Source organism: Rhineura floridana, chromosome 15 (assembly GCF_030035675.1).
Source record: "Rhineura floridana isolate rRhiFlo1 chromosome 15, rRhiFlo1.hap2, whole genome shotgun sequence".
NCBI classification, from domain to species: Eukaryota; Metazoa; Chordata; class Lepidosauria; order Squamata; family Rhineuridae; genus Rhineura; species Rhineura floridana.
The window spans coordinates 13,915,988-13,939,595 of NC_084494.1; the positions used below are offsets into that span (position 1 = coordinate 13,915,988).

The 23,608-nt window shown below is 42.0% G+C and overlaps 1 protein-coding gene across 1 annotated transcript in view; it reads right to left on the minus strand.

Annotated features, from left to right (window-relative positions):
- Window positions 1-326: 326 nt before the first annotated feature.
- The window catches only part of RUNX3 (RUNX family transcription factor 3), a 92,750-nt gene continuing 69,468 nt past the window's right edge, over window positions 327-23,608 (minus strand). Inside the window, exon 5 of the mRNA XM_061597207.1 lies at window positions 327-7,067. Coding sequence (XP_061453191.1) covers window positions 6,544-7,067 — 524 coding nt within the window. The 3' untranslated portion in view covers window positions 327-6,543. The remainder of the gene's footprint in view (window positions 7,068-23,608) is intronic.

Consider the following 23,608-nt stretch of genomic DNA (forward strand, 5'->3'; position numbering starts at 1 on the left):
AGTTATAGGCCTGCTTTGGGGGAAGCCATGGATGTTTAAAATCGTATGATACTGCTTTAAATATATAGTGCAGATGGACCATCTGTCGAGCATAGTGGTGCCTGCTGCTTCTTCAGGCAATGAAGCAGAAACTTACAGGCAAATGCTCTCTACCCAAAGTCTTGCAATGGGTGGGTGGAAGCTGGCATCATACAATCAGTGGGGAGGAGGGTGGGGGAATGGAAGTCTGCTTCTGTTTTGGATATCCACATTCACTTCAGTGGGAGGAGTATTAGTGGATGAAATTCAACAGCCAAGAGCCAATTTCTCAATCAGTAACCATACATTTATTTATTCCACATGGCAAGGCATTCCAATGATTACAGGTAACACCTAGCAACATCATCATGAATATTTGATAAAGAACATGGACCTTTATTTTTCTTCTAGGAAAGAGAAATGTAGCCACTCTGCTATGGCTAGCTGAACTCCCAAGAATCCATATGATGAAGCTGACGGAACAAGATGCCAGTTTGCTGTTGTGGATGCAGAAAGCAGAGATGGAAGAACTCCATTTAGCTGTTGTGGAGAGAGAGAGAGTCACCACAGCAGAGCTGCCTAGGTGGCAGGGCAAGAGGCAGCGATGTAAGCTTGTCCTCCAACATTCAAAAAACCTTTCCATGTTTTTACTCAACTGTAGACTGGTACTATTGAATTTTGCAACAGCATCTGTGATCCAGATAGTTTACAAGTGCTACATGTAAAAGACAAAAGTTTGGGGAAGGCTACATTTCACAACAGAGATACCACCAAGTAGGGCTGGAAAACTGCGCAGACCCTCACCTTTTAAATATTATTAAACATTTAAAAAATATTCATAATCAAAATCAGCTCCTTTTAAAAAAAAGAAAAGAAAAAACCAACCAGTCGCTGCCATGTTAAACACAGCATATCTACAGATTGCAGGTTTTAAAAAAATCATCTTCTAAGCAAATTATTCTAAAACAAATGGAAAACCTTCCACACACACGTTCTAAGAAATGAGATCCTTCAGCAACATCTTTAAAAGAATTATATTATTATAACAAATAAAGACCAAAGTAGGCTTAATTTTTTACAGTTAAATATTCCATGTATGAAACAAGATTTTACTGTACAAGCAATGTGCATTTCATTTTTTAAAAAGAAGCATATCATAGTGCAAAGCAAAAACATAAAATAAAAAATCCCCCAGGTCAAATATGTTTGACCACTTGCATGAAACAGATGTTTTTCTTCACACCTGTCATAAAGTTGAAAGGGTTGGGCTGGCAGAGGGTGTACTTTCTAGTGTGGTTAACAAGTGCACATCAAGAACACACTAGATTGTCCTGAACATTTTTGGTTTTGGTCTCGAGAACAGCCTTCAAGACTCTATTAGAGGCAGCCAGCAGTTACCCACAAGAACAACAATCTCTCACCAAAAGAAGAATTTTGGGCTCTTGGGTTTTTTAAATGCCAGATACAAGCACACAAAAATAGGTTTGTCAGATGTGTGATCAGCCAAGTTAATGTGTAGTGACCAATATAGAATTTGGTTTCATATGAGCACTGAGGGATGATTATGCAACCCAGTGGAATCCTCCTTCCTCCTTTCTCTCTTCCTTGCACACATACACCACACAGCACATTGACCATTATCCAGAGTGGGGAGCCATCATACTTCCTGTGTCTTCCTTTTCATCAAAGGAATGGTTGTGTGTGTTTGATTTTCTTTGATCAGGCTGCATAATGATACCTCCCATTTGAGGACTCAGTGGTGTAGTGAGAGGGAATACACCTCTGAGATGTTTTTTTTCAGAGCAGGAGTGATGATGTCATGAGCCAGAGCATCAGGATAAGTAATAGACACAACTTGCTCTGGGAAGTGAATGAGGTTATAATAAAACATTTAAGTTTATTTATGACAGCTTGGCATAAAGGAAATCAGAAAATGAAGAAAATAGTCAAGCTGAGGCTAGATACTTCTTTCTTTTTCTTTGATGGGGTCTCTACATCATGCTAGCAGTTTAAATCATAACACTTTGCAAGATTTTTTGCACTTCTAATAAAAAGCGAAAGGTGCATTTCCATTGTTCTAAGATCTTTTGTTGAAGCTCAGTGTGTTTTATACATTGAATCTAAGCACCACTGAATTCAAGGTAGCTTACTTCCAGGAAACTCTGCAGAGAACTGCAGTCATGCCGATCCTAATCAAATAGGCATTTGGACTCTCCCTGAGGGTGTGGCTATGGGAGCTGTCATGATTGGCTCTTGCATTGCAGAATGTACCACCACACCATTGTTTCATGTAATGTCTAGCATGTGCAGAGGAAGGAGGGTCCATTATGAAGTGTAATGATCCTGCTAGACATGGATCATCATTTTGCAACTTCTTTTAAAAACAGCAATATGGTACTTGTTCACATGGCTAATACCTGCCTACCTAAAATCAACACTCTTTGGAATCTGGGCTATGTCCCCAGGAGTTTAAATGGGGATGGTTTAAGCTCCAAATAGGAGTTCTCACATAGATGCACATGAAATCACATAGATGCACATGAAATCTCCAATGCTAGGAAGCTGCCTTATACCACTGGGTTCCATCGAGCTCAGTATTGCCTGCACCAGGGGTTCCCAAACGGTGGCCCGTGAGCTTCACTCAGGTGGTCTGTGGTGTGTCTGTGGATTTGTAGTTAAAGATGGGAGATGGCACATCCATCATATTAAATGTTCATGCTGATTTTTAATAGCATTTTATTGCTTCTTTTATTTCTTACATTGTATTTTGTTGTATTACAACTGGAATTCTATGGCATGCAATAAAATACAATATGTGAGAAATAAGTAGTAAAATGCAATTAAAAATCATGCAGCATCTAGCACAGCACGTTACAATTGCTACAACAGGCAGAAACCCCCTTAAGTGGTCTGCCAAGACCCTCAGTGGTCCATGGGGGAAAAGGGTTTGGGAACCATGGAACTACCGTGTCTCGCAGCAGCTCCTCAGGCTGCCGGACAGGGAGTCTGTCTCCCAGGCCTAACTGAGGACGCCAGTGGGGATTAAATCCAGGACCTTCTGCATGCAAAGCAGATGTTCTATCACTGCGCCACAGCCTTTCCCCGTAACTTGGTACTCACTGAGGTGGTAAATTGGTGTCTGGATCATACCGCTGAACTTCCCTGGACTGAAGGTTGGGCCTTCAGCGACTGAATGCAGTGGAGTCTGCTCCATTGGGTCCATTCCGCCCTACCAGCCCCAATGGGCACCAGCTACCATGGACTGAATGTTCTTCCACACCAAAAAAATTCCACCCACATAGAAAAGGAGAGGGATGCTCACAAGAAAAGCCTATGTACAGTGTTCAGGGAATGTGGGAGGGCAGAACAGGAGTGTAGTCACTAGCCTTGCCCCTGACAATGACATGCGGACTGGCATGAGGACACAGGAAGCTTCCCTATACAGAGTAGGGATGGACTAATTTGTCCATTTTCGTTTCTCTTTGCCTTTTATTTTTTTCCCAATCTTCAGTTTGCCCTATTCTGCATCTGTTTGCAATTTACTATTATTGTTTAAAAAAAACTGTCACCAATATTCACTGGTATTTTGCTGCTTGTTCTTCCATATATATAATTTCTGCATGCAGTTTTGCCTACAATACACATTTTTGCAAGCAATTTTCATAATGCACACTTTCCCTGAATATATCATTTTTGTACATCTTTTTTTATTGGAAAACCTGCACCACAAAATTCAGAGAAGTGTGGATTTTGAAGGACAGCTGCGTTTCATGTTGTGTATTGTTTTGGGAAATATAAATGAGGTGGGTTTGCATTAAAATGTGAACTGAACTGACTTGCTCACCCATCCCCAATACTAAGTCAAACCATTTGATCCTTTTAGCTTAGTGCTCTCTCTTCTAGGCATGGGAGAGAAATTCAATTCAGTTTGCATTTAAAGCTGAATTTATCAAATTTGCAATTTCCAAAACAATGACAACCAAAACACAGCCATCCCTTGAAATTTGCACTCATCTAAATTTTGCCATGCAGTTCTCCAATGAAGCAATGTTTACAAAAATGCATACAGTAGGGGAAAGTATGTACAAAAAATGAATATATCGGTAAAAATAACATACAAAAATGCTTTAGGAGAAATTGCTTGCAAAAATCTGTTCATTAGTCAAAACTGTGTACACAAACGTGTTGATTACAAGAAATTTGCATTAAAATGCTGAAGAAGTTTCATGATGATTTTTTTCCAAAAAAGTAAATTGGCAAATCGCCGCAGAAATGTGGGCACCTGAATGTTAGATTGGAAAAATGAAAAAAGGAAAGAATCGAAATTGACAGATCTTTCCGTTCCTAGTCTACGCTGACTGACAGTGGCTCACCAGGATTTCTAACCCCTGCTGGTTATTGTCAGGAATCAAACCCAGGTTATTCTGCATGCAAAGTCTGAAGTGGTAATATGCATGCACATAGGGCTCTTCTGTGTGATTGGCAAGCCTGATCTAATCGGGGCTCCTGAATACCCCTACATGTTTTGGGCTCTTTCAGACTAAAGACCTCAGTTTTTGTAAAGGCTGCTGGAGGGGTGTGTGGCCAATAAGTACATCAGTGCCAGAGGAGGGGCAGCTCAAGGGTTCATTGGGTAGAAGGGGGAAGGCTTTTCTTGTGAACAGACCTTAGCTGCCAGGTTCTCCCTGACTTGGGATGGGCAAATCTGTCATGTTCCCAATCTTAACTTCAGTTCTCCACATTTCTGTAGCAATTTGAATTTTTTTTTTCAAAAAGCCTTTATGAAAAATCATCAGCATTTTAGTGCAAATTTTTCCTAGTATACACAGTTTTGTATGCGGTTTTGCCTAATATGCACAATTTTGCAAAGCAAGCTCACCTAATGTAAAGCATTTTTTTTGTATGTTACTTTCATGAGTAAATGGCTTTTTACACACACCTTACCCAGTATATGCATTTTTTTGGTACACTACTTGGTTGGAGAACTGCATTGCAAAACTTGTAGAAGTGTGCAGTTTGAAGGACGGGTTGTTTCAGAAAGTGTGAATTAAGTAGGTTGCTTTTAAATGCAAATTCTCTCAAATTTGCCCCACTCCTATCCCTGACATGTTGGTTTTCTATACCTAGGAATGGCTTTTAGTGATGAAGCATCTCATCATAAGTCCCCTGCAGCACTAGTACAGCTGAAACCCAGGTTTACTACCTCCGTGAGACCTAGACCTATGTCCCCGATGGAGCACAGTATACACATGGCAACTGGGGTTATGAATGCATAGGCTTGTAAAGAAAGCTGGAATACTGCATGGCTGTTTCATGTGGGAGGAAGGACTAGACTCAGCCCCACAAGCAGGAGCATTGTTAGGGGGTGGCCCAGAGGGCCTGAGCCATGGGGCTTTTGCAGTAGACCCCCCTGCTCCCCTCCTAAAAAAAACATGTCTTTGCTTCCAGGCTAGCCAGTTGGGATGCTGCAAAAATGCATTGCTGTTGATACCTTAGGCATCCACTAAGTTAATTTGCTCAGAGGCCTAAATATGTCTCTGAGCATATATAAGCAGCACATGCACATTCTATGCAAATTAGCCTTGGAGACCTGTGCCATGAATGCAACACCCCTGCCCGCATCTTCCTCCTGAAGAGATGGACAGCATCATTCCAGCTTCTTTTACTGCTGCTAGGTCACACTGGTGGGCACAGCACCTGCTTCCGTGGACAACTCCTCACCCCCTCCCCGCCAACTGGACCTGGTTATTTAGAGAGTGGCATCTGACAGGCCATATCGCTTCAAACCATTTTGGTGATGTGAAGCTAGTACCCCATTCCAGCATTAAATTAAACTCAGTCACAATCCTCTAGAATCATGTCTTCCTGCCTTCCTGAAAGAGCTCCACTAAAAGATTCAGCAACGTTATGTCCAGCTCAATGAAACTTGCATAGGAGAAGTTCCCTGATATCCCACTGTCTGCCGGTAAGGCCACCACTCTGTAGTTAACAGAGTATAGGATGCAAAACGTGCTGGCATTCCTTTGCTGTATTTATGTTAACCTGGCTTCAGAGACCTTCAATAGTATCTGAAGAACTAAATTCATTCATTCATTCATTCATTCATTCATTCATTCATTCATTCACTCTTAAAATCTCATGACCTTTGAGATGATTGATTAGAGCTTTTCACACTCTGCCACAACACGACAAAGGAGAGCACTTCCCTTCTATACATTCCTATGTATATTTTGGACACGATCGACATTTATCAGGGGCAACCTCATGGGGAGATGTGCGTAGGGTGGGAAGGGTTTAGTTTTGAAATGTATACAAAGTTCAGCCTATCTCCAGTCTCTATTTGCTGAATTAACAACCTATATTTTCTACAAGAGCAATCTCACTTTGCAATGCATATCAGGAAGGGGTGGGTTACCGGTGGCTCCTTTTAATTATCACCTCCTCTTAAATGACCAACTAACATACCGCACTGTTGGGCATTTTAATCCAGTTAAAGCTAAAGGTGCCTGATTTCCTAGTCCTTTTTCAGTATGGTCTCCAGACAGCTTCATCCATCCTCCCAGTAGTTGTCATAGCTGTAGGCGAGTTGCTATGGCTACCATCCGCCTCTACGCCGTCGTTCTGATTGGCCAGGCTGGGATTGATCAAGCTGTTTCCGGCTGATGCACTTGGGCAAGAGGGAAGCATCCTTGTTGGTGAGCGCTCTCCACCCGCTACCATGGAGAACTGGTATGACCCGGAGGATGTGCCATAGTACAAGTGGTAAGGGGAAGGGTTGGTCTGGAAATGTCCACTCTGATTTTGGGTGGAGCTGGGGTATGGCGGAGGAAGGTAGGTATGGTGAAACCGAGTGGTGGCGGGCACGCCGGTCATGCTGATGCCGCCAATTCCAGTGGCGGAAGGTGAAGCTGTGTAAGGGAAGGCTGCTGACATTGCACCAGGGTAATGCATTCTAGGGTCTGAAAACCTGGTCTCGGTGAGGCCCGGTAATGCAGGAAAGGATCGGTCAAACTGGCGTGGATCAGAGAAAGGACTCAATTCAGATGTACCTAGTTTTGGGGAAAGAGAGAGAGAGAGAGAGATCATGTTATTATGGGTTGGAATTTTTAGCCTTCTCCTGCCAACACATGGCATGGCACAACTGGGATAAGCAAATACGTCAGTTTTGGTTTCTCTGTAGGTAGATCCACACATACATTTAAAGCACATGATGTCCCCCAAAGAATCATGGGAACTGTAGTTTGTTAAGGTTGCTAGGAATTTGAAGCTCTGTGAGGGAGAAACTACAGTTCCCATAATTCTTTTGGATAAGTCATGTGATGTAAATGTACGTGGGATGAACCTTAAATGTATGGTGAGCATCTGCCCTCATCGGTTTCTCATTTTCCAATCTCACATTCGGTTCTCCACATTTTTCCACATAAGGTTGTAATTAAAAAAAAGTCCTCATGAAAATTCATCAGCATTTTACTGCAAAATTCTTCTATTACACATTTTGCCTAATATACCAATTTTTGCAAACTTTCCCTACTAGAGTGTGTTTTTGTATGTTATTTTCCCTAATATATGCATTTATACACACTAGTATATGCATTTTTGTCCACATTACTTGACTAGAGAACTGCATTGCAAAATTGGAGATGTGTGAATTTTGAAGGATGACTGTGTTTTGGTTCGCCTATCGTTTTGGAAAGTGTGAAACAGATATGTTTGCATTTAAGTGCAAATGGAATTGAATTACTCGCCCATCCCTAGGCACTGCGGGTATAGGTAATAAAGATAATTATTATAAGTCGTTTTCACTTTTGCATTAACAAGTGGGACCTGCATAAAAAAAAATGTTTCAGCATGGAGTTCCAGGCCACATTCACACCATACCTATATTCCATTTTAAACAGTCATGGCTTCCCTCAAAGAAACCTGGGAAAAGTAGTTTGTGAAGAATGCTGAGAATTGTTAGGAGAGAGAGCTACAATTCTCAGAGTAGTTTGTCAATCCCTCTTCCCAGGGAATTCTGGGAATTGCAGGTCTGTGTGGAGAACAGCAGTCTCCTAACAACTCTCAGGAAACTACACTTCCCAGGATTCTTTGGGGGAAGCCATGACTGTTGAAAGTGGAATAAATGATTGGGTGAATGTGGTCCCAGTCAGTAAGACCATGCCCTTTTCCAGGAAGCACCGTTCCATTCCCCTTCCCCCAATTATTCCATTTTCTCCCTCTTCCCCCAACAGGTAGCCAGCATTCTGTGCCGACTGAGCACACTCAGTCTTCATTGGGCTGTTGGGATTCCTTCCCCACCCCAATTTAGGCTTTTCCCCTCCAAAAATGTTTTTGCTACTTCTGCAAAATGTGTGGCTCTGTGTATTAGCCACATGCTCGCTTCTATTTTAGATTCCTGCCAGCACAGTTGTAAACACAGAAATAAAACTGTTTAGCTGTTCTCCGGGGCTGTGTAGTAAATAGACAGCACAGCCCTCTGACAGTGAGTCCCCAAGCTAGTCAGTCCATCTGCTTTGGCACACAAATAACGCACGCACAAATAGAGCGACGTGGAGGGAAATCTGGAGTCTATGCCAGGGTCTTCTGAGGCCTTCGTGCGGGTGGTCTGTTTGGGCTGATAGGCCCAAGGGACAGAGCTGATAAACACATAGTTGAATGCTTGCTTACTGTAGGTCATGCTATTACTGGGTTTTGTTTTTTGTTTTGCCTCTGAGGGCCTAAAAAAAGAAACAAGCGCGGAAATGTAATTATCATTTTTTCCCCTGTGCAGCAATATTTCATTGGGGAAAGACGGAAAAGACTGATCCAGTATGACCACTTTGGAAGGCACATGAGGTGACCCTCTTTCCAACAGATTCCTGTTCTACATTAGCCTTCCCTGTTCACCCTTGTTGTGTGAAGCAGGAAAACAGGCCCATATTCGTTGGCCCTGTCTCTCCTCCAGTAGTGTAGTGGCAAATTCAGAATTGCAGGGCCTCTTCGTGATACCCACACCATGCCTCTTCATAGCCATGCCCCCTTTCCCACTTCTCCCTTGCTCTCCCTGTCCTCTTGGGAGTCACACTCGATTTTAACAGACGTTCCTAGGAGCCAACCAGCATGAAAGGGGAGGCTGTGTGTTAGCTAGTGAGAAGAGTCGTCTCAGTGGCTGACTCACCTCCTTTCACTCTGATTGGCTCCAATCAGCACAAAAGGATGAAGACTGTTCTCAGTGGCTACCAGGCTCCCTTTTCATGCTGATGGGCTCATACACAAGGACCTGGCTGGGACACTGCTCCCAAAAAAGGAAAGGGTCTATGATCCCCACAACCTTGGACAACTATACCCCTGGCTCCTACGCATGGAAGCTCCATGTGTGATTTAGAATTCTGACTGTGCAGGGTTCTAAATTGTGTGGGGTGCACCCATGCATTGATCGGGCTCCCTGACAGAGAACTTTTCCATCCAATGTGCAGGAGGCATCAGGGCTAGGTAATTTTTATTTATTTATTTAATTTATTATTTGATTTATATCCCGCCTTTCCTCCCAGCAGGAGCCCGGGGCAGTAAACAAAAGCACAAAAAACACTTTGAAACATCATAAAAACAGGCTTTAAAATACTAGGGATGTAATAGGGATGCAATGGTGAGGTGGAGCCAGCAAGGGCACCTCTCCTCCTCCCCTCATGCAATTTTAATTGTGAAGTCAGGATGGCTGGCTGGGACTGTCGTCAGCCTCAATTCATCTGCCTGTTGCTAATAGGGAGGCTCAAATGGATGGTTCTTAGTAGTTCTCCCAAGCCCAGTGCCGGCTGGTGGCTCCATGAAGCGGGGAAGTAGAATCCTCTCTGGGTTTTAGTTAGGGATGTGCAAGAATTCCACCCAATTCAGATTGGTACCAAATCTTCCATTGATTTGCTTATTTTCTTTCGCTGCAGATCGGACTTTTATGTAGTGATTTTCCGTGGCTATTTTCAGAAATGAAAATCCATATCTAAAATATTGATATTAATATCGATATTTTACCAATATTTCCTTCAATTTTGATATTTCCAATTTATTGAAATTTCCTTTAAAATATCAATATTTCCTTTAAAATATTGATATTAATATAAATATTTTTTTCTGAGGAGGGAAAAACAAATCAGTAAAAGCAGTGGCTTGTGGACAAGCAATGAACTCGAACTGATACCAGCCTGTTAGGTTGACGGAACCGGCCAATGGATCGTATCCCTAGTTTTAGTCTGAACAGCTCTTTGAAAGTTTGGACTAAAACCCAGAGAGGATTCCACTGCCCCACTGATATGGGGCCATCAGCCCCCACTGCTGAAGACATACACACCTCCAAACATGCAGGAGTGGCATACCAGGGAGTTGCAGCCAATCACAAATCTCCTTTTCTCTTGCCAGTGGGGACTTTCCCACCTAAGGTTTCTAGCTGCAAGAGGGGCAGCGGAGTGAGCAGGGGAGTAAAGAGTTAAGCCTCCTTTCCCTGCATGATGCCTTCCTGATAATTAACTGCCTGTAATTAAGTAAGAGAAAATGACATGCTACATATCTAGCAAACATCTAGTTTGACCGTTCTGGAGAAAGAGAACTGAACGTTTATTTATTATTTGTTCTAAGTAAGGATGGGTGAATATGTCATTTTTGGTTTCTCGGTTTCATTCTTCCAACCTTATGTTCAGTTCTCCTCATTTTAAGAAAATTCCTCATAAAGGTTCATCAGGTTTTTAGTGCAAATTTTGCCTTATATACACATTTTTGCAAAGCAATTTCCCCAAATATAATGCATTTTGAATGTAATTTGTGCTAACATACATTTGTATGCACGCTTTACCCGAGTATTTGTTCCTATTACTTGGGTGGAAAACTGCACTGCAAAATTCAGGGAACTGAGAATTTCAAAGGATGGCTGTTTCATTTTTCATTAGGTTTCATTAGATAAGTTCACCTTTTCTGCCACATTAGAAGTAGGGATGGGGAAGAAATTCAATTCAGTTTGCATTTAAAGCTGAATTGATCAAATCCACACTTTCTGAAACAATATGAGAATTGAAACCCAGCCATTCTTCAAAGGTCACACTTATCCAAATGTTGCAATGCAGTTCTCATTTATAAAATTACATAACTTAAGGAAGAATATGCATAAAACCGGAGTCAGACGCATGCTTCTGAATACCAGTTGCTAGAAACCACAGGAGGGAGAGTGCTCTTTGCACTCAAGTCCTGCTTGCGGGCTTCCCGTGGGCCTCTGCTTGGCCACTGTGAAAACAGGATGCTGAACTAGATGGGCCACTGGCCTGATCCAGCAGGCAGGCTCTTAAGTTCTTAAAATGAAACCAACAATGAAAATGACATAAAACCAAACAATGTGTACAAAGTGCATATGCTAGGGGGGGAAAGTGCATAACAATGAATATATGAGTGACAATAACATAAAAAATGCATCGTATTAGGAGAATGTGTTTGCAAAAATGTGTACATTAGTCAAAACTGCATACCAAAATGTGATTATTACAAGAAATTCACACTAAAATGCTGCAGAATTTTCATGAGCATCTTTTTTAAAAAAAATTGCAAATTGTTGCCAAAATGTGGAGAATTGAATTTAACTCTGGGAAAATGAGAATTGGAGAGAGCCACAATTGACAGATCTTTCCATCCCTAGTTCAAAGGACTTATATGCAGCCTTTCAAGACAAAGCCCTCCCAAGGTGACTTACAAAAGACAATTCATTTCATACAAATAAAGGACAGTTTAGCTCCAGATATATAGATATATATAGATATAACAGAGGCTCCCAGATGGAGCGGTGTCTAAGCATGATGGCGTACAGCTGCTTTTCTTTCTGATGACCTCAGCAGTAGCAGTTGGTAGTTGGGGGGGAGAGCAGGGGGTGTCAAACAGTTGCTGCTATTTCATTCCAGTGTATGTTTGTTGTTTGTTTTCTAGATATGTTGTGGTCTTATGTATTTTATTGTGATTTTTCAGCTGTCAACCTTACCAGGGCATAACGGTTTTATTTATTTAATTAATTTCATTTATACCCCACCTTTCTTTTCTTGATAGAAACCCAAGGCGGCTTACATATGGTTCCCAGGCGGTCTCCCATCCAGGCACTGACCAGACCTTCAGCAGGGAGCTGGCCTCATGTGCCTTCAGACCATAGTCTGGGTTTTGATGACTTTGTTAGACATTTTGATATTGTAAACCACTTTAGGTATTTTTTTAGTCCAAAAGCAACAAAAAAAATTTCATAGGTAAAAAAGCAAATAGATATATTAGAGAGATGCCTGCACTGTGGCCCCAATCCAAATTGCCCCCCCCTCGGGATGCTTTTAATAAAAGAAAAAGGTGTTAAAAGATCCCATCATGGGCGTGTCACATTACCTCTATTTTGGCCCTTAGCTTTTTATTTTTAATTTTTTTTAAAAAAAGAAAAAGTATGTTGAGGAATAAATACTTATGATAATGTGATGTGCCCAACATGTTTCAACAATTACCTTCCTCAGAGGCAAAAAAAGAGGGGGGGGAAGGAAAGAAAAAAGAGACATATCTTGATAGCGGCAGCTAAATCAGTTCACTTGAAGGCTGTTCTTCTTTCATAGGACATCTGTCCAGAAAACTGTTTCAGTTGGCCATATTCCACGTTAAAATATTGAAGCTCACTGGGTGACTTTGGGCCAGTCATTGTCTCTTGGCCTAACCTACCTCACAGGGTTGTTGTGAGGATACACTTGGGAGGAGGAGAACCATGTTTGTATGCCACTTTGAGCTCCTTGGAGGAAAGGTGGGATATAAATGTAACAATAAATAAAAATATTACCCCCTCCCTCTCCTGAGGGTCTGAGATATTCCATACCGTTTCTTCTCTTGCTCGCTTTTTGGAGTTGTCGCCCTTTTTGCTTTGTGACAAACACTGTTCCCTCCCTTCTTGCCTCTGTCTAAATTCTGCCCTACATTGTGAGCTGATTCATGTCCTCACTGGATGCTGCCTGTGCTTTGCCCTCCCTACCCCCCCGTTCCATCTTCCTCCTCTTTGGCAATGCTGGCTGTGAGAATTCCAGGAGATATCTTGAAATCAAGGGCAGGCAGGCGCCATTTGCTGCTCGGCAACTTGAGCAGAGCAAAGGAAGGCCTTATGCTGCGTCATTATGTTTCATGTGACCATAAATAATATTCCATAAAGAGGAAATTCAAATAAAAAGCTAAGTGCTCAGGGCACGTTTCCCCTTTTCTTTTCCTCTCTAAAACACTCCCAACGTTTTTGGAGAGGCCAAATTTTATGAGTCTGAGCTTGCACCACTTGGCAATTGCCGCCTGCTGCTCATATAAAAGCAACAGTGTAAACGTGTTAAATACTGACGGCTTGCAAAACAAAAACAACAAAAAAGTGGGGGGAGCTATGCAAAAATGCCAGAGGTAAGCCTCTGGTCTATGAATTTCCTCTTGTTAACATGTGGATGGGAACACATAACAGCTCCTGGTGCTATCACTGCCAAGACAAGGTCTTCTTTATCGCAGTAAAAAAGAAATATACCTGGTCTTGGAATGTTGCTGTCTCTTGTTTTGTAATAAAGCAAGCAAGTTTCTAATCCTCATGAACTATACCGTATTTTTAATCCCTCCCTTGACATTTTATCCAGGATTTTTTCCCCCTCCATGGCAGCTCATCAAAAAAGGAGACAGTGAAACAATGAAACAGCAAATAAAAAATTACGCACTATCCAACAGATTAAGAGCGCATCAAGAACAGTCTAATCTTAAGGGCCGGCAAGAGGAACAAAATCAATCATAAAAACCCCTGATGGAATAAAAAGTTTTCAAAGGGCTTGTAAGAAGAGGGTGGGGTGCAGGGAGGCATTACAATTTCCCCCATCCTATCAAAGATTAAATAGGTTTAATAGCACAGGTTTTTACTTAGGGCTCTATGGTGTAGACAGAGGACTTCTACCAAAAAAAAAACCTGGAAACAACTTGAGTGGCACAGCTAGCATCTTCCGCAGGTTCAAAAATTACTTCAATCTGCAGAACTGGCACTTTTACAAGTGCCACATAACGTTTGTTCCGCATTTGCAAGAAATTAATCTTTCAGTGTTGCAGGACCTACATTTTGGAACTCTCTGTCCATTGATATTAGGCAGGGACCGTTGCTGTATTGTTTTCATTGCCTATTATAATCTTTTTTGTTTAAGCAAGCCTACCCAGATATGTAAATTTGACATGTATTTCATTGTGTTTTACAATATCTATCTATCTATCTATCTATCTATCTATCTATCTATCTATCTATCTATCTCTACAGATTTTATTTTGAAAATTTTGAGGATAACTTTTTTTAACACCTGATTTTATCAGTAATTTTACTATATATATATATACGAAAGCCGCTTAGAGGTTTTGATAATGAGGTGGTACATAAATCCTGTTAAGTGAATGAATGAATGAATGAATGAATGAAAAACTAAGCAAGGAAGCAAGTTATGGCTAGAGAAATTCATGGAAGTTAGGTCTCTGAACGGTTACCGACAGCAAAGAATGGCCAGAGCAGAAGTATTCCTAGTTATCATACAATGGGGGCAAACAGCAGGTTTCTCCATCATGCAATGGCAGCTGGTGGCTCCATGTCAGTGAGGGAGTGCAATCCACTCTGGGTTTTAGTCTGAACTTTCAAGGAGCTCTCTAAAGTTCTTGCAAAGGACCTTGGCCAGCTCCTTGAAAGTTCAGACTAAATCCCGGTGTGGATTCCACTGCCCCAATGCCATCAGGACCCTGCTTTTAAGTTTCCTAGTCAGGGACGGGGGAGGCACCTGGAACACAGGAAGCTGCTTTATGCCAAATCAGACTATTGATCAGCCAGTTCAGTATTGTCTAAACCAGGAACACAGAACCTGAGGACCTCCAGATACTTCTTTAAAGTAATGTTTTTGAAGATGTTTTGTTTTAATGTGTTTTAAAGTTTGTTTTTATAATGTTTTAATGTTTTTAGTGCTTTTGTATGCCGCCCTGGGCTCCTGCTGGGAGGAAGGGCGGGATATAATAATTAATTAATAATAATAATAATAATAATAATAATAATAATAATAATGTTGGACTACAGCTCCCATCATTCCTGATAATTGGCCATGATGGCTGGGGCTACAGGGAGTTGGAGTCCAATAAGAGGGCCACAGGAGGGCCACAGGCTTCCTCTTCCTGGTCTGCACTGATTGGCAGTGGCTCCTGAGCCATGGGTCTTTCTCAGCCTTTACCTGGAGATGCCCAGGATTGGAGCAGGAACCTTCCGTAGGCAAAGCTTGTGCTCTGCTTCTGGCTAGCCACTGCTGGACACAGAATGCTGGACTTGATGAATGTTTGGGCTGCTCCAGCAAACCAATTTGTTATGCCATCCAAAAATCAGTTGCATGTGAGTCAGGGTCAGGATGCCCCCCAACCATCTAAAGCTGGGGTACCCAACATAGTGCCTTCAGATGTTGGATTGCAACCCCCATCATTCCTGACCATTGAGCATGCGGGCAGGGGTTGATGGGAGTTGTAGTCCAACATCTGGAGGGCGCCCCATTGGTCCATTCCACACAATGTAGGAAATGAACCTTTAGTGTTGTGACACATACCCTTTGGAATTCCCTCTCCTTAAATATTAGACAGGCTCTGTTATCTTTCCGCCTACTGAAGACCTTCCTTTTTCAACAAGACCTTATGGAATTGTTTTTAAAGATTTTTTAAGATGTTGTTTAAGATATTTTAAAAAGATGTTTTTAATGTTTTAATGCTTGTTGTTTGCTGCCCTGGGCTCCCTTTGGGAGGAAGGGCGGGATATAAATTAAATAAATATAATAATAGGCTCCCCTTGATGTAAGCCATTGCGTGCATATTTTTAGAGAATGCTTCAGACACAATTGGTGTAGTTTTTGTTCTTTTGTTAATTAGATTTTGTGGGCAGCAACCTGTCTGTTTTAATTTCTACTGCACAGCACTTAGATTGTTTCAGGCACTTTAATATTACTAAATGAGGAGGAGGAGGATAAAGGTGATGAAGAGGTGCAGTCCTGGGAGGAAAATAGTATATGATTTCCCTTGAACATTTTGAATAAGTCGCATTAAGTGAGCAACTGAAGACTGACTCCAAAGGAGAACGTCACATGTGCCAGAAGCAAACCCAGCCAGTTTATGCAGTCAGCAGAGTCAAATGGTAAAGCTTTTGTTGGCCTGCATTCATGTAAGATGTGTGTGTGTGGCAGGAGAAGGTAAGAACATAAGAACATAAGACCCTGCTGGATCAGGCCTTTGGTCCATCTAGTCCAGCATCCTGTTCTCAGATGCCTGATGGGAGTTGTAGTTCAAAAAAGTAACTTTTCCAAGCTCTAGTAGCCATTGATAGCCTTATCCTCCATGAATTTGTCTAATACTCTTTTAAGGCCATCCAAGTTGGGGGCCATCACTGCCTCTTGTGGGAACAAATTCCATAGTTTAACTATGTATTGTGTGAAGAAATACTTTCTTTTGTCTGTCCTGAATTGCCCAACAGTCAGCTTCATTGGATGTCCACAAGTTCTGGTGTTATGTGACAGGGAGAAAAGCTTTCTTTATCCACTTTCTCCATGCCATGCGTAATTTTATACACTTCTATCATGTCACCTTACTCATCATTTCTCTAAACTGAAAAGCCCCAAATGCTGAAGCCTTTCCTCATACGGGAGTGCAAGATTGTGGAAGAAGGGTTCATGCTCTGGTAACCTACAGGTTGGATTACTGTAATGCATTATATGTGGGGCTGCCCTTGGCAATGCGCCTCCTAGTTTGAATGCGCCTCCTAGTGCAGAATTTGGCTGCTAGAGTTCCATTTGGTTTAAGTGGATGCAGCCATGTTTCATCTAGGAATGGACAAATCGGTCAATTATAGTTCTCTAAGTTTCCATTATTGTTGTTGTTGTTGTTGTTATATTGTTAGTTGCTTTTCATCACAGAAGTGACCCAACGTGACTTACATTAAAACTAATTAAAACAAACATAACCAATAAAAACCTAAAAAGGCATCTATACAAATGAAGGATGGGTCTACAAATTCCACTCCACTAAAAAGGACCTCAAATACCTGAAACCCTTCACACTGAGGGCCAAAAACCTGGTAAAGAAGAAAGTATTTGCCTAGTGCCTAAAAATAGATAAAGATGGTTCCAGGTGTGCCTCCCTGGGGAAAGCATTCCGCCATCTTAAATTCAGTTCTCCACAGCAATTTGTGTTGTGTTTTTTTAATCCCCATGAAAATTCATCAGCATTTTAGTGTGAATTTCTCCCAATAATATAAATTATGGCTTAATGTGACTTAACTCATTTTTGCAAGCTATTTCCCCTAATATAATGCACTTGTATGCTATTCTCACTAATATATGCATTTTATGCACATCTACTCCAATGTATGCTTTTTGTACATATTGTTTTTGAGTTGCATTGCAAAATTCAGAGAAGTATGAATTCCAAAGGATAGCTGTGTTTCAGTTTGCATTTTGTTTTTTTGAGAAGAATTATTTAGGAAGTTTCTTGCTAAACTGCAAGCAAAATCAAATTTCTGCTCCATTCTCAGTTCTGAAGAGACCACATGGGCTTTGTGTTCACTATTGGGTCCAACTCAAAGTGCTGGTGTTTACCTTTCAAGCCCTAAACCATTTGGTGCCCAAATATATGAAAAAACATTTTTCTCATGTCAGCCTGTCTCTGTGTTAAGATTGTCAGAGAAAGCCCTTCTCCCGGTTTCAGCTTTATTAGTACCTCATGTATGTACATAAGTGAGGGCCTTCTCTGTGGTGGTGCTCCAACTGTAGAATACCCCCTCAAGCGAGGCATGCCCAGTGCCGACGCTGTATTCTTTGTGGCACCAGATTAAAAACGTTTATTTCACCATTTTAGATTATGATATTATTCGGCTAGTTGGATCATTTTATTCTTTTTAATATTATTGTATTGCTGGTTGTGTTTTAGAATGTCTGCAATTTTAAATGTCTTTGTGTAAGGCCCTGACATTCATTTTTGGACAAATGGTAGTTTAATAAATAAATGGTGGTATCTCCCTGAAATGATAGCTTTCTATTTATTTATTATGATTTATTTTATTTATTGTTTATTAAATTTATATCCTGCTCTTCCTCCCAGGAGAAGCTTTCTATGTTCAGGGCTTGTTTTTATTTTAATATGAAGGCAACATTCAAACGTGCAAGTCTGTACATCAATTGGGTACAGACCATGAAAGGCACGGGCCCTTGATTCTTTTGACTATATTAACTGAGGCAATAACAAATGAAACCCACTCCCCCTTTGCCTCCATGATGCATTTTTGTTCTCCTTTTACTGAACACAAATCCAAATGCCATTTATTTATTTATTAGATTTATATTCTGTCCTTCCTCCCAGTAGGAGCCCTGGGGAGCACTGTTGCAGCAAGTGAGAAAGCACAATGGTTTGCATTGCATTCCCTGTCCATCATCTAGATACAAAACGGAGTGAACAAAGTGTGGCTATGCCAGACTAAACACCCAGTGTGGAAGCATCCACAAAGACAGCTCCAATGATTTCCTAACCATTGTCTCCTATCAGCCAACAATTCTGGAGTACGAACCAACAATCAGCCTGGTGAAAGGTTGGCCAATAGGTTGGATCCAAACAATCACGTCCAGAAGGGAAAAAATGTATCAGTATCATACCATGAACTGCTGCAAGATGTCTTCCGGAGTAGTGCTATATTATTAAGGAACAATGCAGGAGTAGCTAATATGATGCCCTCCAGACAGTAGAGACTGGTGGCTACAATGTAGAGGGGCAGTGGAACCCACTCCAGGTTTTAGTCCAAACTTGCAAGGAGCTGTCCAAGGTGCCAGTACCTTGGACAGCTCCTTGAAAGTTTGGATTAAAACCTGGAGCAGATTCACTGTCCCACTGACATCACAGCCACCAGTCTCTCCTGCCTCCAGATGTTGTTGGACTTTGAGTCTTTATTGTCCCTGTCCACTGGTCATGTTGGCTGGGGCTGATGGATATTGGAGTCCAACAGCATCAGGAGGGCACCAAGTTGGCTAACCCTGATCTACCACATGAGCTCTAGTGGTTCATTAAAAGATCTTTAAAAGAGTTTATGTAAAGTCTTTTCAGAAATGGAAGAACCTCCCTTACATTAAGGGTCACTTTTTTTTACAAAGTGCTCTTCCACAAGACCCAACCCTAAACATTGGGCAGCCCCAGGCACCAAGGCCACATCTACATTTAAAGAACTATGATACTTCTTAACAGTCATGGTTTCCCCAAAGCATTCTGGGAACTGTAGTTTGTTAAGGGTGCTGAGGGTGGTTAGGAGACCCCTGGTCCCCCCCCCAGCTATAGTTCCTGGATTAGTTTAGCAATCAATCCCTCTTTCCAGGGAACAGGAATCAACTCTCAGCACTCTCAACAAACTACAGTTCCCAGATTCAGGGAACTCTGGGAATTGTGTCTCTGTGAGGGAAATGGGATCTCCTAACAACTCTCAGCACCCTTAACAAACTGCAGTTCCCAGGAAGCTCTGGGGGGAAGCCATGGCTGTTTAAACTGGTACGATACTGCTTTGAATGTATAGTTAGTATGTGGCCTTGGTCAGAAACAGCCATTCTGTGAGTGGAAAAGGCTTTCTGGCTAAAGAAAGTGACAAGAGCACAAGAAGAGCCCTGCTGGATCAAGCCAAAGGCCAGTGTCTGTTTTCCACTGTGGCCAACCAGGTGCCCCAGGGAAGCTCACAAGCTGTTGCTCTCCAACCATCATATGTATTTAGCAACATAAATACATAAAAGCCAATGCGCTGCTATTTCATTGTGCCTCACATCTGTAGCCTGGGGTCACTACCTCACTCTCCTTCATGGGCCAGCCATGGGCACAAAACAGAATTAAAATCTCTTGCTGTTGGACTTTTATCATTCTTTCACTCCATCTGTGGCTGGAGCTGACAATGTCTCCCTTTCCCTCCCCATTCTGTACACTCTCTCTCTCCCTTCCTAAACTCTGAGCAGAATCCACCAGTTCAACAATAATTTTTAAAAACGCCCCAGATTTTTATGGCTTCACCTCTGAAATATTTACTACGGCCTGACTTCTAGATTTTGTCCACCTCTATGTTGCTTTCTTGAGGGCCCTGGCAATTCCGAGGGTGAGTATTTTGCTTGTCGTGCTGCCAATCAAAATATTTGAAGGAAGTGTTTATTTTCTTCGCAAAATCGCACCAGCTGCTGCCTTAACTGAATAAGCCCATTTAGAGGTAAGAATTTAACCATTGTGAGAGCAAACCAAGGGCCCGCACACTCCAAATATCTGACCCGATCTATCAACGGAAATGGCAATACTTTGGATCAGGGAACTGGGAAGCAAGAATTTGTGTTCAACCAGAGGTCATCGTTCTGACTAGCGTAATGTCATTGTCTCTTGGGGTCAGCCACTCTCTCTGCCTCGTGTGTGGGGGTTACCAAAAACAGAGTCCTGGTTTGCAACTTGCCCGGACTGTTCCCCCCACCAACATACACCACTACATAGATACTAGTGGCTTTTTTTAGGGGCCTCATCTTAAGGGCCAAGCAGCACGTGAATGGGTTTTCAAGCTTTCATCTTCCCTTTCCAGGTCAAACAACCAAATGCAATGAAAGGTCATCTCTAGTTTCATACCAACTTTGCAGAAAACCTGACTTCATGGATTCCAAGAAGGAACAGTTCGAAAGAAGTTAAATTTGTCAGGGCCTTCCTGCCCCTCTAAAAACAAGGCAAGCAGGAGGGAGCATTGCTTCCAGACAGTGGCATGGTTAGGTGATTTTTAAACCCTGAACTTAATGGTCTTTTGCCCCCCCCACACACACAAGTGAAACTCAGAATTAACATTTATCTTTTCTCCATCAACATTCCATTCTTTACAGCTATGTTCTTGGTATGTTTGAGCAAAACAAATTGTTTGCCAAACTATGATTAAAAAGAAAAGAGAATACTCTGACCATGTGCCATTCCACATTTTAAAAATTCATCTGAATCATAGCACCATCATGACAAGAGGAATAAAATGGGGTTTGTTTCAGCTGCCCTGATGTAAAAAACACATTTGCTTGGAGGGAAATTGCCATTTTGTTGTAGAAAAGGGTACATGCCTAACCAGCTGCCCCCTGACTATAAAATAAGAAGATGGACAGGATGCTGCAACAATCAGCATCAGCCCCTGACATGCTCATGTTGGACTAGTTGCTGGCAACTGGGCCTGTTTGCTGCGGCCTCCATCTTCTGCTGCTCTCTGGGTGGTCATGGGAGGGTGCAGGGCCAGGACGTTGGCCCTAAGGTCCATCCTTAGCTGCATCACTGCTAGGGACATAGAATGGCATAATTTTCCATTCTGCCCTGTATTTGTCACATGCAGCACTGTTTCCGTTCCACTACAGTTCACCTTCTGCCAAAAACGGTTATTCATCTCACGTCCACATTTTTGCTCAGCATTTTAGTTCACACTTTTACAAGCAATTGTCTCTAATACAATACATTATGTATGCTACTTTCACTAGTATATGTATTTTCATGCACACTTTCTTCTAATATTCACATTTTTGTACACTCTTTTGGGGATGGGGTTGGAGGAGTGCATCGCAAAATTCAGAGAAGTGTGAATTTCGAAGGATAGGTGCGTTTGGTTCCTGTATGTATTCTCCCCCATCCCTAGTTCCAGGAATTTATACATTCCTAAGACATCTATTTGTTTTACTAGCTTAAGCTATGATGATGGATAAGATAAACACAGGAGATATTTAACACCCATGTACAAATACAGCAGGGAAGAAGAGTTGGGGGAAGATGCATCTTCCTTTCTCTCTGTGTGTCTGTATTGCCAGTCCCTCACTCCTTGAGTATTTTATCCTGTCTGTCCTTTAAATCCTCCTACAATGAAATTATATTTCCTAGGTATACAACCTTAAATTGATGAATCACATCCACTGATGACAAAACTATTTCATTGACTAAAACTTAGATGGACACCTACAAAAAAAGGAGCAAGGCTGCAGCAATCCCAGGCTATGGTCTGAAGGCACATGAGGCCACCACCTTGCTGAAGCTAAGCAGGTCTGGGTCTGGTCAGTGTCTGATGGGAGACTGCATGGGAACCACATGTATGCCACCTTGGGTTCCTTGATGAAAGAAAGGTGGGGTATAAATGTAAGAAATGAATGAATGAATAAAGTTGTGCAGTATTCAATGCTCTTGTTCCATTAGTGCAATCATTTATGCTTGTGCAATTGAACTTTCCCCCTTCTCCTCTCCCCACATGTACCTCACGCCCTCCCCAAATCTGCTCTGGAGAGCTGGGAGAACCCCCAGAACAGATTTAGAGGGTGCATGAGGGGAGGAGAGGGGGGACTTCCATTGTGCAAGAAACTTAATGTTAATTTTGGAAACAAGACTAAATCAAATATAGGTCAGATTACTCATTTAAAAAAAAACTAAATTGAAAAGGTGGCTCTGAATGAACATAGCATATAGTATTTTAAAAACTGTAGATGGCAAGCACCATCTCACAGGAGGCACGCTACCTTTCCCTCATATAGGAGGGGATGCCTCTTCTAAGATGCCACACATCTTCCTTCCCAAAGTTTTTCCCCTCTATCATATCTATTAGACTGTCATATCTTTTAACATCAGCACAATGGAAACCCAACAGTGCAATCTTTCCAGAGTTGGAAAGGTTCAGAAAAGGGCAACCAGAATGATCAAGGGGATGGAGTGACTCTCCTATGAGGAAAGGTTGCAGCATTTGGGGCTTTCTAGTTTAGAGACAAGGCGAGTCAGAGGTGACATGATAGAAGTGTATAAAATATGCATGGTGTGGACAGAGTGGATAGGCAGAGGTTTTTCTCTCTCTCTCATAACACTAAAACTCATGGAAGGTTCAGGACAGACAAAAGATTCTTCATGCAGCGCATAGTTAAACTATGGAATTCACTCCCACAGGAGGCAGTGATGGCCACCAACGTGGATGACTTTAAAAGAGGATTAGACAAATTCATGGATAAGGCTACCAATGGCTAGTAGCTATGCTCTACTTCCACAATTTAGGCAGCATGCTTCTGAATACCAGTTGCTGGAGACCCCAGGAGTAGAGAGTGCTTTTGTGCTCAGGTCCTCCTTTGGGCTTCCCATAGGCATTTGGTTGGCCACTGGAAGAGCAAGATACTGGCCTCGATGGGCCATCTGCCTGGTCCAGTGGGTTCAATGCTACTCCGACGTCAACCCGGCTGAGTTTAATGGGACATTACCAGGTAAGTGCATATAACAGGCATGGGGAACCTGTGGCTCTCCAGATGTTGTTGGACGCAAACTCCCACCAGTGCCAGGGACAGTGGGAAGTACAATCCAAGAACATGTGGAAAGCCAAAGGTTCTCCACGCCTGGTGTGTATAGGATGGAGCCTTAGTTGCCTTATAAGTGTAAAATACTACTACTACTACTACTGATGATGATGATGATGATGATGCAATGGTGGTTTTTTGCTAGCAGAAGGCACATCTGCTTGTGCAAGGCAGGACACCCAATTTTTGGCAAGCCACCCTACCCTATTGCTGTCCTACCC